At 43.4% G+C, this 16,145-nt stretch overlaps 2 protein-coding genes across 3 annotated transcripts; one reads left to right on the top strand and one right to left on the bottom strand.

The window, feature by feature from the left end:
• The first annotated feature begins 152 nt into the window (after window positions 1–152).
• LOC125763256 (GATOR complex protein Wdr59) lies at window positions 153–4,906 on the top strand. 2 transcript variants are annotated; one of them, XM_049426148.1, is made up of 5 exons: window positions 153–2,180; window positions 2,265–2,563; window positions 2,637–2,769; window positions 3,431–3,460; window positions 4,256–4,906. In XM_049426148.1, the coding sequence occupies exons 1-5, from the start codon at window positions 315–317 to the stop codon at window positions 4,814–4,816; spliced, it is 2,889 nt and encodes a 962-aa protein (XP_049282105.1). In that variant the 5' UTR covers window positions 153–314; the 3' UTR covers window positions 4,817–4,906. The 2 variants fall into 2 exon arrangements, with proteins under 2 accessions (XP_049282105.1, XP_049282106.1); XM_049426149.1 differs by lacking the exon at window positions 3,431–3,460.
• Window positions 4,907–6,478: 1,572 nt separating this feature from the next.
• Window positions 6,479–7,639, bottom strand: LOC125763266 (replication protein A 32 kDa subunit). The gene is made up of 4 exons (XM_049426174.1): window positions 7,517–7,639; window positions 7,215–7,433; window positions 6,715–7,141; window positions 6,479–6,645 (listed from the first exon to the last, which is right to left on the bottom strand). Exons 1-4 carry the CDS (start codon window positions 7,527–7,529, stop codon window positions 6,564–6,566), a joined length of 741 nt encoding a protein of 246 aa, XP_049282131.1. The 5' UTR covers window positions 7,530–7,639; the 3' UTR covers window positions 6,479–6,563.
• Window positions 7,640–16,145: the final 8,506 nt, after the last annotated feature.

The raw sequence follows: 16,145 nt of genomic DNA, 5'->3' as shown, positions 1-16,145 counted from the left end.
ATTTACACCACATTGTAAAATTGATAATTAACTTAAGAATGGGCTTGAAAAAAATGGGAAAAAAAATTTAATGGCTATGAATGAATCTGAATACTTTACCGTAGTCTTAATAAGTGAAAAATAAATCAATTTTCGCAAAAATTCTGAACAAAACGCTACACCACACTTTGTTGTCGTCGGCAGTTGTCAAACGAAATGTCACAGCTGTCAATAGATTCACGATACAAATATAAACAATACCCCAACAAACGGAGATAATTTTTGCAGTTTTGCTTCTAAAATGGGTTTAGTATAGGTTGTTTAAATACGAAAAAATGTCTTCACTTACCGAATCGAGAACCGGTGGAAGTTTGGGCGGTTTGATTGGTGTTGGTGGAGCGGGAGCCGTTGGCAGTGAACCGTTATGTCTGCAGCGCAAAAGTTCCTGGGTACGGGAGTATCGAGACCTGCAGGCAAACGTAATGTCCGTCGATTGGACCGGATCGTGGATATTGTTGGCCGGTCGGCGTCTGCTCGCCCTGCAATCGTTGCGTGACTATGAAGCGACGGACGCTAGCAATCCGCGCATGGACGATACGATCGATTGCGGTTTACGAAAGTTTCAGCGGCACTCGAAATACGAGGTAACGGCGGCAGAATGGGCCATCTGCCAGAACAGTCAGGAGTACTGTGCGATCGCAACCTGCCAACAGATCGAGGTCGTCACGTGGCGCTCCGGTGAACCTACCCTGCAGCACTCGCTTCGAGCGCACACCCGAATGATAACGGACATCGACTGGCACTCGAAGGTGCCACACCTTCTGGCCAGTTGCTCGATCGACACGTTCACGCATCTGTGGGATCTGCGCGACCCCCGGAAGCCTGTACTGTCGCTGAGTGCGGTCTGTATGTCCGGTGCCAGTCAGGTGGGTTTTAATCGGGTCTCGGGGAACCTGGTCGCCACAGCCCACGATGGCGATCTGCGCATCTGGGACCAGCGCAAAGGTTCGTGTCCGATACAGTACATCACGGCGCATCTGTCGCGTATCCACGGTATCAACTGGAGCCACGATCATGAGACGAGCCTGTCCACCGCTAGCCAGGACGGTACGGTGAAATACTTCGACATTAACAACCCGCGCCGGGCGGAGAAAATCATCACGACGTCCTGTCCAGTGTGGCGGGCCCGGTACACCCCGTTCGCGGACGGTCTGGTTACGACCAGCGTTCCGCAGCAGGGACGCGGCGAGAACAGTCTCCTGATGTGGAATAACTCCAAGCAGGACGCACCCATTTGCGCGTTGGTCGGGCATACGGACGTGGTGCTAGACTTTGCCTGGGGCCGCAAGGACATACACGATCCGGAGCTGATAACGTGGTCGCGCGATCAAACCATACGCATATGGCGCATCGACGAGGAAGTGCGGAAGTTGTGCGAACGCTACCCACCGGACGATGACGATGGGTTTATGATAGAGGAGGGAAGCAACGCTGGTAGTGCGGGCCTTCCAGGTGGTAAATTTTCAATGTCGGGCTGCCCGAAGAGTCCGATGCGCGAGAAACAACCATCCGTGTCGTTGCAGCACGAATTTTCATTGCTAAATCCAAACATTCCGCACATCGACATTGAGGTGCTGGACCCGATCAAACGTACCGCAACCGTACGAATCTCCGTCAACGGGTACGTGATAATGCTGCAGGTAAACTTCCCGCCACTCTATCCCAACAATGGTACCGTGCCGGAGTTCCACTACTGCCAGGGAACGTCACTGGACGATGCACTATCGGTGACGCTAATGAAGGTGCTTCGAACGACCGCTAGTCAGCGTGTGAAGAAGGGCCGTACCTGTCTCGAGCAGTGTTTGCGCGCATTGGTGAACCAGCTGAAGAAATCCTTCAACAATGGTGATCGTCATCTGCGGCTACAGTCGCCCCGATTGGAAGGGGCGCTTAGTAGCGCACTGCACGATGCTTGTGTGCCATTTCCCCGTACGTCCGGGGTACGGTTCAGTCAGGTGGGCATACTCGTAACGTTCTCCCGTCCGCTTAATACGAAGCGCATTAGCTTGAAGCAACAAAATACCACACCGAGAGCACTTTCGGCATTGAGCGGTGGTTATCTCGGGAATGTTATGGGATCGCAACCCATCCTGTACGCCCACCGGGATCCTAGTACATCTTCGTTCTATCTACCGGACAGGGTAAGTCTTGTTTGCTGGCTGCGTTTCTATCGTAAAGGTCTTGTGTTTAAGAGCGATCGTGCTTTGCCTGCTGTTTGCCTTTAGAAATCGTCCCGCCATCGAGGATCGTCGGTTAAGATCAACGTGTCACCCGTGCACGTGTACGACGTGTCGAAGATACTATACGTTAGCCGCGAGCTGGCGGAGAACTACATCATCAGCACGACGAACGTAGCCGAAATGTGTCGCCATAATCGTGCGGCGGCAGAAAAATATGGTCGACCCGATCTGGTGCAGTGTTGGTCATTGGCGGAAATGATCGCCCAACCGAGCACCGATTTTGAAACCGATGACGACATGCTGTGCGCACAGAACCCGTTCGCTAAGAGTCTGCTGGAGTCACTGTAAGGGCAAGGGAACTGAACATTGTTACTTTTGGAGTTTTTTTTTAACGTTTTGCCTTTTCTTTTTTTAAAGAATTCATCACTTCGCACATATACATGATGTGCAGACGGCAGCAATGCTTTGTTGCGCGTTCGGTCGACACTGTCCATCGGCGCTCGAGCTTTCGATGAGTTCCAGCTCGAGTAGCAAATCAATCAACCAAAGTGTAAGTGAATCCATTCCCAAAAATGAAACGGAAATATTCAACTGTTTTCTATTTCTGAATTCATGCGCTTGCTCGGAAGAATGCCACGAGATCAAGCAATTCCGAGTTAGTTGTTTTAGTGAAATCTCCGTACAGTGTTTACGATAAGCTCGTCGAATCATGAGTTTAATAGTCGCATGTTACGGGTTTTCCCCCCGCTAGTTCCCGGCTAGGCTAACACTTACAACCCATTTTTATTATCCTCTTACTGGATGTTCCGGTGCGAGTTATTCCCTGCTCGAGTGTTATCATTGTTTGCATTCATTAGTTTGTTTCGATTTTTTTTTAGCAATATTTAACTAACATTTGCAAAACCTTTTCCAAAGCAAAGTTTTGTGTCAAAATTATTTTTTTCAAAATTATATTCATACTCACTAATGGATTCATCGTACCGAGCCTCACACACGCATATTCGACAGTCCGACATTTAATCCATTTCCTTCCTTTCCGTCCATTCTTCTCATTAACCATGGCTTATGGTAGTATCTATCTCGCTCCATTTCCCCCTGGTGGGTGGTCAAGGGGGTGTGGGAAGGGATCGTGGGGGGAAGTTTAGCAAAGTAAGTGGTAGTTTTCTTCCGTTAGCTTTTTAATTCGTTTCTTTCCCTTCAACTCATTATAGCACTTACTTAGCGGTCATCGAAAAATTAAGGTAAATCAGGTATATTTAAAAAAAAATCCCGATGTGATTGTTAAAAAAAAATGCAAATGCGAAAAAAAAACAAACCCAAAATTTCCACAGCCAAAAATGGAAACAAAATCTCTTGCTCCGTGTCTAAACTAAACCAATAATGCTTTCAAGCAGACGTGCCGTCTGATGTGGGACTGGAAAAAGATAAAAAAACACGTTTTGTCCGATCATGTGGTGCTTTTGCTCGTTCCGCTTTCGTTTTCTCCCTCATTGTTTAAATGAATCGTCCGTTGTTCGTCCGTCGTTTTGTACTTTTCTTTTTCTTTATGTTAGCTTCTATGTGCTTTATGTTATGCGTTCCTTAGTTCCCGGTTATAAATTGCTGTGCATAGTTAATGCTTTCTGTTTCGAAGGGGTCCCTTACCTCAATTCCCTATCCAGCAAAGTATCCTGCGGCTTGCGCTTGCGCTCATCGTGCCTAGTGGTCATCGCTCATATCGGAATGCCGCTAACCACATTATATGTACATATAAAACCCAGAACTTTAGCTTCCATCTCCGCGATTGAACTGGCAATTTACAACCTGTAACGATACCGACGGGCTTTTGGAGGTACCGTCCCGGGGGGAGAGAGCTTCCTGTGCGTTGTCCGTTGTATGTGTTTGTACATTTGGTGGAAATGCTTTTCCTTCCTCCCTGTCTGTGAACGGTCGTTTTCGGTTGCAAGTTTCCTATGCGAATCGTTTAATAATATTGTACATTTGTTTTGTTCCCATTTTTTTTGTACGTTTACACACGCCGGTTCTTCGAATGGCAGCCTAGCGGATCACCGTACCACACGATACTACCGGTGGATCCGTCCTCCAACCAGGGCTGGATATTGGCGCAACAGCTGAAGCATCTGCGCAGCAACTCGTGGTCCGATTCGTTGGATGATATTCGGCTCGGTCCAAGCGCGTCGGTCGGTTTCGTCGGGGACATCAACAAGAGTTTGCTGGGCGATAGCAACCGCTATCTGTACGACAACTTCAAGCGTAGCTACGCGGAAATGCTTTACCGCTGGGGTTTACTGGTGCAGCGAGCAAAGGTGCTGAAATACCTCTCCAGTTACGTCGATACGCCACGTTGCGTAGAGTTTGTGACGGAATGTTTAAACTGCTGTCGGGTCGGGGCACCGGCTTGTGCATCCTGTAAGAAACCGGTGCTGTACTGCAGTTTGTGCCGACTGCCGGTAAGGGGAGCTGCCAATGCTTGTCTGCACTGTGGCCACGGTGGCCATACGGAGCATATGCGAATATGGTTCGAGCGGCACGATGTCTGTGCGACGGGGTGCGGTTGTCCGTGTTTAAGCAAAAGCTCTAAGCTTTGCAATTTGTAGAACAGTTTATACAGTTTGTTACCAAGCTATGGGGATAGTATGAAATTTGTTAGTAAGAAATTGTTATAAAACATATGAATCTTTCATGTATCTTTTGACTTTGTCTTTGTGTGTGACTTTGCTCTAGGTGGAATAAGGAAAGAAAAATCGGAATAATTCGCATGGAAATGAAAACAATTACGGAATCCTTTTACCAAATATTTATTTGGCTCTTATTCTGGTACAGGACAATTTCTTAAAAATTGCTTACCTTACTCTAATGTCTTTTTGAATTCCCTGCAGATAAGCTAATGTATATTCTTGTGTTATTTACTTCTATACTCCGCAGTCTCACACTAGATGTATATCTCCAGCTTTTGGTTGATATAGGAACGGCACAGTGGACACCGGGGATTGTAGTAAACTAGGCTTCTGGCACAACCTTTGCACACACAAAAATGTCCACAGGGGATAAAGGCGACGGTACGTTCATTTTCTTGGCATATGATGCATATTCCTACAGTCGATCGGTTGGTATTTTCTTCCTGTACCGTTTCTACCCGTCCGAGCCATCCGGTGAGGCAGATGTTAACGTGTAGCAATGCTGTCCTGAATACTTTGGACAAATGAACGGCTACAGTGTGAAACTTTTCCCTTAGAAAAACCCACACCAGTTGCATCGGTGTGGGATTTAGACATATGAGCAGTAACAGCGCTAGTCCACAGACAGTTTTGTGATGAATATTCTCGCTAATGTAGCTCGTAATTTGGACCAGTCCATCTTTTAAGAGCAGTTGTATTTGATTGCGGATCCATTCGAATAACATCAGACTTTGGTACGGTACGGTGAATAGCATCCATACGGCATCCCCGATCAGTGTTAGGCTTTGTTCAGCAGACCAAGCGATCAATTTCACCAAAGACACCAGTGCGACCGCTCCATTGAAAAGTGCTTTGCCGAGGAAGCTGGCTCCACTGAAAACCTTCCCGATGTTGGCGATAAAGAAGTCAGATATTCCAACGATGATTGCTTTCGTATCTTGGATGAAATGTTCATTGTCTTCGAGGACGATCTGCGTAAAGACAGATAGATTCTGTACGATCCATGCTGCTATGTAGATGATGTAAGACAACAAATAACCGACGTAGCAAGCAAATGTTATTATGCCATGCAGGACGGAGTGAAATTTGTATATGAAGTCGGCTATTACGGCTAGCACCATCGTTGAATGAATTAGGGGCGTTCTCGTATACTTGGCATAAACAGTTCAAACTACTCCACTTTGATAAGCTTATTGTTGCTACATTCTAAAATGAATGCCTTGGAAAATATTGAGACTATCTACACAGCGATAACAAAATAATCCAAACAAATCGAATCAGACGAAAACAAATTGGTAGTCCAAGGCGTTTGTTATGACTTTTCTCGGGCCGGCACATAGTGAGTGTATCATCGACCATAGGTAATGACAGCTTCACAATATAAATATGCGAATACGCAGTTTTCTAAACAAAAATTACCTAGGTAATTCTGTAATATTTCTTTCCATATAATATTGTAAATGATTTTTTAAAAAATTGTTACGTTCTAAAGGTTCGTCGTCCAAAAAGTGTTATGTTTTCCCGCAACACATCTTAAGAAATATACGTTTACATTTCGGATTAAATAATTGCACGGCTGGCTTAAGAGAGTAGTAATTCAATCTTTGTTTTAAAGTAATGGGAATGAGAAACATGTAATGAATAAACGCATAAAAACAATTGCTCTTTATGCGTCAACACAAAAGAAATGCTCGGTGTCGACTGTGGTGTATATCATTCCTTCCTGTGCCATGTGCTCGATAATGCTCCTGGAAGTAAAAGAAAGATCGATTTTAGCCGAATGTGGACACATAGATTGGTGTACTCGTAACACTTACTGCATCTCTGACGGATTGATGTGAGTAAATTTGGCCTGCAACTCCTTACGACTGATACCGATATCGGAGACGTGGCTTTTAATTGCTTTGTACACCGCCAGCTGCTTCCCATTCAAACCCAACGATGCACCAACCGAATCCGATTCCATAAATCCACCGTTCGAAGTGGCATTTGCGTTGGTATCGAAATTGGATTCCGCCTTGCGTTTGTTGTTCTCTTCCCCTTTGTACCTGGAGTGCAATACCTCTAGCAGATGGGTGGTAACTTCGTTCGGAGAGTTGATCTGATCGATCTTGAATATCATGATCGCCTTCGAACCGCCCTGATTGCGGACGGATCCAACGACGCGAGCGTACGACTGTGGAACAACACTGGGAGTGCTGGTTGCTCCATCTTCTTCCAACCAGAAGTGTGCGTCAATCTGACCTATGTCGAGAAGGAAACAGGATGTAATAAGTGACCTATCCTTTACACCCGTCTAATCGATTCCGGTACATACCTGTATGATCTTCCAGCTGGTAAGTGACTTTGGTAGATGAATATTCGACATTACGTACGATTGCCACAAGCGTAATCATCGCATACTGGTGACCGAATAAAGATATACCGCCGTCTGTCGATTCCAGGACTTGCTGAATGACGAGCGGCAGGACGCCTTCTGCCTTGTTCTCTGATCCGGCACCACCGGACGTGGTCGTATTGAAGCCACCAGCACCAACTGCAAAACAACGATACCGAGGGCGAAAAACACGTACAGTGAGTTGCTGTATATTAGATAAGTTTACCAAATATAACACCTACAGCTATCGTTCATTTTCGTGAGAAGTTAAAACAACACAACAAGGATTTACATGAATTGGCGCTCAAACACAAGTTTGGTATGTAAACGGGCTGCATCATCCCACAGGCTTTGACAGTGTCAGTCTTGCAAACAGTGCTGATTTGACAGTTTGGCACTAAACAGAATCGTTGATGTAATATGCAAAGTTTCATTGTTATTTCTTAATTATTTTTGTACAAATTTATAAAACCATTGCTATACTTGGTTCAAACTCATAAATATTTACACATATACAAACAATAATGAAAACAGACAAAAATAATTGATTTGATTCAAATGGATTGAAATATTTCACAAATATCATTCTTCAATAAATTTAAACGGGTTTGATGTAGAGTTGAAATGAGTTGAAATATCCCAACAGACGATCGATCATCAAAATGGTAATGAATTTTCCACGCATAAGTTTCGGTTTGAGAAGCATCGATCGATTCTGGGTCTGTAGCTTGGCTTAAGCCTGCAAGCAACCGGCACTGCAGCCGTGCTGTCTGGCAGTGGCAGCTAATCAACCGATGACGCTGGCAAGTGAAATTGGAAAATTATTTATAACACCTCACACAACCCACCATTAGGAAGCTGCAGGTGTATCGGCAAAGATACGATGTAGTCTGCGAGTCTGAAGGTACATCCAGCGACAGGCAGAAGATTGTTCGCGGGAGGATCGTTGTCCCTCCGGTTCGGTTACATTAGAATGTCGCGTCATTAGCGTAATACATTTCGAGTGAGATTAATTTATGGCGATCGGTCTTCATACAAGGCGATGCAGTAGGAAAATGGCGAGCAAAGGAAAAGGAAACACTTTCATGCCAGACAAAATCGGCACGATACTCTCTTGATGATGATCGCGAAGCGATCGCGCTTTCCTCGTTCCGACTCTGGTACGAATGGGAATATTCGATCGAAACGAGGTGGGAACATACGCATAACATACATACATTTGAGATGTTTCGCGTGTATCTTCATTTCTCTCCACAGGGAGGGGAGGAAGCTGCCCTGCACAGTCAACAGTCAGCGGGCGATATTTATATGGGAACCAGAAGGAATCTTACGGGCTGCCGAGGGAGATCCTACAACCTTTGCTCCACTTTGTTCGATTGCTTTGCCGTTTTGCAGATACGGCGGTTTGATCAATTTCTATTCCACGCTTTGCAAGCATTTAATCACGTTGCTATTAATTTTATCCCGGTGCTCTCTGTCTCCGATTGAATCATGTCCGAGGTGATGCGGTGTCGGTGGGGCGGAAAATCTGGATGCATAATGATGTATAATGGTGCAATTACGCAGAGAAGATAATGATGTTTAAGCTTGTGACACAATATCTTACCATTAGCGGCTTTTGATTTGGGATTATGCGGTGTCAGTGGAAATTTATGCCAGATGGGAAACCATCAAATTGTCGTACGGTTATTTGCATGAGAGTTTGCAAACTTTGGGAACAACATGTTTGAAGTTTGAAGTTGTATATAAGAAAGAATTTCTAAGGTGTACTAAATTTTATAATGAAACTCCATTACAAATGGGAAGGGTAATTTTTCAGGACCATGTTGTGCTCATAATGTTGCAACGTTTCTTTTCTAACTCGCACAGCATAAAAAGGGAACCGATGGGACAGAGTGTACTGCAACCATCGGGAAAGGCAAATTACTCACACGATGACATGTTCCCGGTGACACACAACATGAACGGTTGGGTTGATAAATTGTTGGCAGCTTCCTAACTGCTAGCACAACTATCGGCAGTTCGTTTGATCCAGGTTTGATTTGCTTGGTTGATGTGGTTCTATTTCCATTTAGCATGTTGGATGTGATGTTCCATGCCGTATTTGAAGTATGTTGAAATAGATTTATGTTGCAACATTTGCCTTTTATGGAGTGCAGACGACTGCCAGTAATGCGTTTGATTCTTAAAACATTTTCGAATTTCTGGTTATTAGTTTTTCAGAACTTAAGTATACCATTTACCAACAGGTGGCGCCACCGATGTAGAATCTGAAACTGCAGCAGAAATAATTAGTGGCCGTCGCAGTGGTCTAAACATTTTAGCACAAGCTCACAAGCTGTGTGAGGTTCACTAACGTTCTTTTCCACAACATTATGCTTCTTTGTCGACACACCATACACAAGATAGAGCAGCAAGATCGCGATCAAAAGCCGATAATTCAATGCCTAATTGACTTGTTTTACAGCTCCACCACCGGTACAATTCCTCCCGTGACAATCGCTTCACACCGCACCGCACCAGGGATGGCAAAGGGAGTTCTGTCCAGCTTTTCCCATTTTGCAGACAACCCGCTGACGGCACCGCAGGCAAATTAAACGTCATCCGTAAATGGACGTCAGGCGCGGTCGGGCGCGAATTTACTGTCCTGCACTGGTACAGCTTCCCGACCCTCTTCAAGGTAAAGGCAACGGCAAACCCATGTGTAATGGAGTTTTTTTTGTTGCAAGGTTTGCAAGCTTTGCTTTGTGTGAGCTCCGCAGCATCAGCAGCAACAGCTGTAACCTGCGTTAAATGGGTTCAATCTGTGAAATTCGTTCCGTACGCTCGCGGAAGAATGAATATTTTTGCGTACGTGCCGCTTCCTTCCAGGTCTGTTAAGGTCTGCCGGGTGGGATGAAAAATGTGGAATCAATTAGCGTCCACAGTTGGAGCCTTGAAGTACGAACGTTCTGTGTGTCGTCACTTGGTGTTTTTTCTGTTTCTCTGAACTTCTTGTAACTTGAATTGAAGTCACCGCCCAAAAGGAACATCATGGATAGTGGTATAAAGTGAAGATTATTAGCCTTATTTGGTGCCTTTAATCAAATGAAGAAAGAACGGGATGTAGTACTTCCAACAAAGGCCATAAATAGAGATGCTTTTAAAATGTTTAAAAAAATCCAATATCTGTTAAAATATTTGGTGATTGTTACTAGTAATCAATTTCACAGTAGTACAGTCGATAGTAGAACTATACAATAAGAAGGCTTCATATCCAAATAAGGAACCGCTCTTGGTCTGAGTATCTTTACAACGAGCTCTTTCATATTATTTACAAAATTGAAATTCCAAAACACATTCCATTGTGGGATCTTGGTGTTGTACACACCAGTCGATCACGATCGTCAATCGTAAGATGCGTAATGCGTGCGTGATCTTCTTCCACATTATTCTCGATGCTATTGGTTCCATTTCGGCAATCCCGGAAGTGAGTGTGTGTTGCGTGTGTATGATGTGCAGAAATTGATTAAAGGAAAAAAAAGTTACCCAACCAACTCACTGCCTCCAGAATGGTAGTAAATAATCAAACAGCCAATTAACAATAACTTATCGAACGGATTGTGGTCAAAACGGGGGGGTTGTTTTGTAACACAGAAGGACCGCGTGTGCGTGTTGTGGTGATTATTTGCACCGAGACCTCCCTGTGCGAGAAGTCACGCAGGGATGTGTGCATCCCTGTTTTTGTGAGGATATTCAATTACATTCCATCCTGAACAGGGAGGAATAGTTGTGTTTAAATTGCACCTCATGCCGGTGAAATGGAAACATTAACTCGCTAAAACAGTGTCTGACTTTCTGAGTCACTTTTGGTACAAATTTTTGGACTTTATTGTTCAGCATAGCAGTTTTATCGCTATTTAAATTTTCTTTAGGAAATATTACATAAAGTAAGTATCTTTCGTATCTTTCGAATTTATAGTGATTGGATCTAAAATTGAATTTGCGAATGGAAGAGAATTTTTTTTTGTATATTGGAAGGTACTTAAATATAATCTCTATAATATAATCAGCAAGGACTGACTATCCTTATATACGTGGTAAAAATAAGTCTATTAAGCTAGAAACGGCCGGCATAACCTTAGTGGAGCGTTAAGTCAAGGAGAGAGATTGACAGTTACTTACATGTTTACTATTAACTAATGTGGATTAAGTATATAGTTTCAATTGACAAAAGATCTGTTTGTATTTGACTTTAATCAACATCATACTTTTTATTATTAGCATCAAGTTTCATCATAATGATTTTTTTTTTATCACGGAAAATTACTCTAGAACACCAAAGTACCATTCCATCCATCATCCCGTGCATCAAACGCTCATAAACAACACTAGCTGCTGCCGGACGACGGACACATAATGTCCGCATCATTCTCGCATTGTAAAATGTCCACCCTTGCAACGAATGCAGCTTCATTGCGCGTGCGAAGAAAAATCAAGAAAGGTTGTTTGCACCATAAATCAGTCTGAAGCAGTCGTTGCAGTCGTTGGCCAAAAGGGTGGGGTAGGTTTGGAAAATTTGCAATCACTAATTGACACAATAAACTTTTAATGGTAGCAAATAGAGCAACAACTAGACACCTGGTCGGTTACTGAGGGATGGTTTTATTTGGGCGTTTTGTCGTTCCGTTCCGAACTCGGCTTAACTCAAACATTGACGATGACGACGGGTGCGTTCGTGATGGGTTACATAGAAATAGTGCCAACATAATGATTGCTCACATCCCACGTGTATGGGAACGGTGTGCGTCGGGAACAAGGGAGACCCGGGTGTGACATAATCACAACAAATAATCCGAGGGAACTCGGATGACGTACGTATCGGGGAGTGTTCCTGTGTTGTGCATCAGGTTGGGGTCTATATTTAGAACGACCGATGCGATTCGTACGGGGTGCGGCAGTTGCAGATGTGCATCGTCGATTTGCCGATTGGTTTGTTAGTTAATAACTAATGCATTTCAACATTCAACCTTCCCGTGGAAAAAGGGGGGGGGGGGGGAGGTTTGTGGGGACCAGGATCCGGATCGGTACAGGTGCGCATGCAATTGATGGTTGTATTGAAAAACTCCTTCTACTTGGAAACATTTTCAGTTTTCCTGCCCCCTCCACCCCCGGGGGGTGTTTCGTACCATTAGATGGACGGACAGGCAACAATCCCGTTTACCGACTGCGGTGGCCGAACGCGCAAAGATGATCTATCGATGTGGCGATAAGAACCGATCGGTTGGTCTAACTTTTACTCCCTTTCCCGGATGGAAGTAAGAAAAGGAGAAGGGATGGGGGGTGGGTGAAGGGTGGGAAAGGGGGTGGGTGGGTTGGATTTGTAAAAGATTATCGGATCCGTTTTGTGTGTGTATCGACCACGCTGGACGAATTGGTCCCTTTCCGTGGGCTATGGGTGGATCCCAGCTTCACCACCAAGTTTGCTTGTTCTTCCCTTGTTCTGCCTTCGGGCGGCAATGTTCCAGCCCGATTCCGACTCCTACCCATTCAGCGTGTGCTTTCATCGGGAGGTGGATTAACGTTTGTGCTTTCTTTCCGTTTCGGTGCTGTACACTATCGGTTGGATTCGATCTTAAGTAAATAAAAGCGCTTATCTCTCGGGTCCAGTCCATTCCCGCCTACAGTACCGAGTGCGGGGAACGCCCGAAGGGGGGGGGGGGGGGGAGCAAATTTGTAAATAGAGTTATAAAAATCAATGAACCGGAAAATGGATTGTGGTTTTTTTTTGGTTTTGTTGTTTATCGAACTATGGTAAAGGGCTTATCGTAGCTAGGGAAAACAGGAATGAAAAAAATGACTGCTGGAAAGGGTGGAAATTGATTTAGAAAGCATTTATTTATGAAGATTGCTGTGGTCCAATGAACGCCAAAGGAGCGTTCGGGTATGGTTGGGATGCGAATTATGTAATAAAATTATGGTCTATTTGTTTGCTAATATACTGTTATTTTCGTTGCACTTGATTCGCTAGAGTGTTTCGTTGTAAGGTATTTTTGTTTTTAAGTAAGGGTCTTCTTTGCTTTTTTTTAAGAAACTCATTGGTGTTCTACTGTTATGCTGATATACACTATCGATTAATTAAACAAAAACGGTTTTAAATTTTAAATGTTTTCTCCATGTTAAATTTTTAATTTTAGTTGAAATTTGTTTATTTATTTTTATTTTTATTTATAAAAACCTATTTTTATTTTTAAACTCGAAAATCGAAAATCGAAATAAACGTATAAATTTCAAATTTTGAATAATGATGAATTTTATTATAATTTAAAAAAAATGTTTTCTATATTATTTGCATTTGATTGTGATAAATAATAAATAAATAAATAAAATTGTTTCCCTAAAAAAAAATAACACATGACGTGACAAAGAAAGTTCCATTCAAACCGTGCCTGCATTAGAAAAACAAAGAAAATATTACCGTAACAAAATGGTCAAACCGATTTCGATTCGTTTCGGTATCATCCTAACCTTTCGCCTAGGGGACACCGACGGACCTAGAGGCGAAATTTACAAAACGTTTCGATTAACTATTCACGGCAAAACACAGCGGACCCGGTGGAGAGGAAGGATGGCAAAGGGAAATGGAAAACAAACCCTCTTTTGCTGAGAATGAGGCGTCCTTTGCGCTGTGCGGCCACGATATGCGACGTCGGCGCAAAAGGGGCACGATTTTGTAGCCTCCACAATGTCGACTGATCGTCGAATGATCAGCCTGCTGCCATTGCTGCTTCATGCACCAAACTTTAACGCCTTTCTCCCGCACATTTCCGCGTGCAACCGTTGTGTGTTTGTGTTATGCAGAATAATCCAATGTGGACCTCCTCTCAGTAAAGATTTGTAAAACGATTTGTTTGTTTTTTTTTCCGTAGCGCGACCTGCTTTGTGCTTAGTGTATGTGCGACTCAAGCCACACGTCATTATCCGAAGTGGAAAAGTAACTACGGTAGTCGGATAGTTTACATGCGTTTTGCGTAAACCGACCTGTCCTGGCGACAGTCGGGTGGTCCAGGCTAGATGCATACGCATCCTCCATTCGTTCCCATGCGTGGTGATCGCACGATTAGTAGTAAAATTGGGTGTCCCATTTGCAAGGAGAAGCCACGGGTAGAAATGGCAATCCCGTGTTCTTACGACAACGACCAGACAGACGACTGCGAACGAGATGCACATTTGTACCTTTATTTTCTCCTCTTTTTAAGAAGAACGTGGAACACGAGGAAAAAAAAAGGGAAAGGATGGCAGTTGCATAAGGAGACGATCGTACCGTTTCCATTTGGTGATAATTCTTTGGGTTCGTCTTCCAACCGTACAGCGTGAACTCCTCCCCAGGAGTTGAACGCGTTCGTGGTCACCGTAAATAAATATGGTAAAACGTGTGGCCCATAAACACTCGTTTTCATTAATTTTTATTTGGTCGACCGATTGGAAGTTCTTTACCCGTCTCCTCGGCCCCAGTGCCCGAGAATGTTGAATCGAACAGTTGTGCGAAACATGGTACGCTACCACACGATCAGGAATCTAAGTCCGAATGTCCACTGGACTTTCCTAACTGCAAACAGTGCATAGAGATTGTACACGATGCCCTTTCTTTCCCCAACTAACAGTTAAGTGCTTTACCGCTCACCGCTCAAGTTCCCAAGGGTAGTTATACTTTAATAACAATAAAACTAACGATAATCGTCGATGGATGCAAAAAAAGCAGAAAAAGAAAAAGGTGGAGTAAAATTAAGCTAAAATTTTCGATCGTTTTGCTTCGGGCGCTTCGGGCCGCTATGATACGAATGGAAACGCAAACGTATTTTATTTTCACGCCCAAGCCATACTGAACAGCTAGAAAATGGCTTCGTAACTTTACGTTTGAGCAGTATACTTAGGAAAGGGATGAGAATTAAAGGATGGGAAAACTTTCTATTTAGCTTTGAATATATTTATATTGATCTTTGTTTTTGTTTTTTCTTCTTTTTTGCACTGTTGAGGTGTTGAGTGGATGCTGATGATGATGGCGTTTCTTGCCTGCTAATTTGTTCCGCACGGTTCGTCACTTAGGCACCCGATTAAATCTTTTGAAGGTTTGACGGTGGTATTTGTTGAGCGGCTATATCTTTCGTGGGATTTTCTTTAATTTTAGAAATGAAAAGATTTGCTTTTTTTTGTTTGTGAATTAAAAGAAGGGAAAATGGTTAAGGAAAATTTATAATTTATGTAATGTAAAAATATAAAGGCTCTCACATGGTCTCGTGCGTCTTTTTTGTTTCTCTTTATAAAGCCTATCATTCGAGATAGCCTCAGTCTATTATAGTTTTAAAGTGTTCAGTAAATGTTATTTAAAAGTAAAACTATACATAAATATATTGTTGACTTAGTAGGAAATAAATTACGGGATTATGGCGATGCATTTTATTTTTAAACCATAAAATACATTGGAAAGATTTAATAAAAACGACGCCGGGCAAAAATTTTATTTGGTCGTAAATCGATCCATTATTTCTGGTTCTGGTTTAATAACCTTTGGTGTAAATATGTGGCTTCGATCAATCAACCTGCCTGCCGGTATCATTCGAAGCAAGCTTGCCAGTTATTCCTCAATTGATAGGGGACAATCTTGTAGCGAATCCGTAGCAAAGGAAACACATCAAGGATGACGGTTTTAATTGAGTAGTTTAAAATCATAACTACGAACAGTTGCTTCCTTATGAGGATTCTTCCATCACAAAATACGCCACATTGGGATAGGTCGGGCAGTGCTTTGTATTCGCAGCCGCCCGAAGAACTAATTAAACTGTAAAAGGAAAATGTAAAATCCAGTTTTACACGCGTTTTTGCACTGTTTTT

This window comes from Anopheles funestus, chromosome 2RL, assembly GCF_943734845.2.
Source record: "Anopheles funestus chromosome 2RL, idAnoFuneDA-416_04, whole genome shotgun sequence".
NCBI classification, from domain to species: domain Eukaryota; kingdom Metazoa; phylum Arthropoda; class Insecta; order Diptera; family Culicidae; genus Anopheles; species Anopheles funestus.
This window is presented reverse-complemented; position numbering and strand designations above follow the sequence as displayed.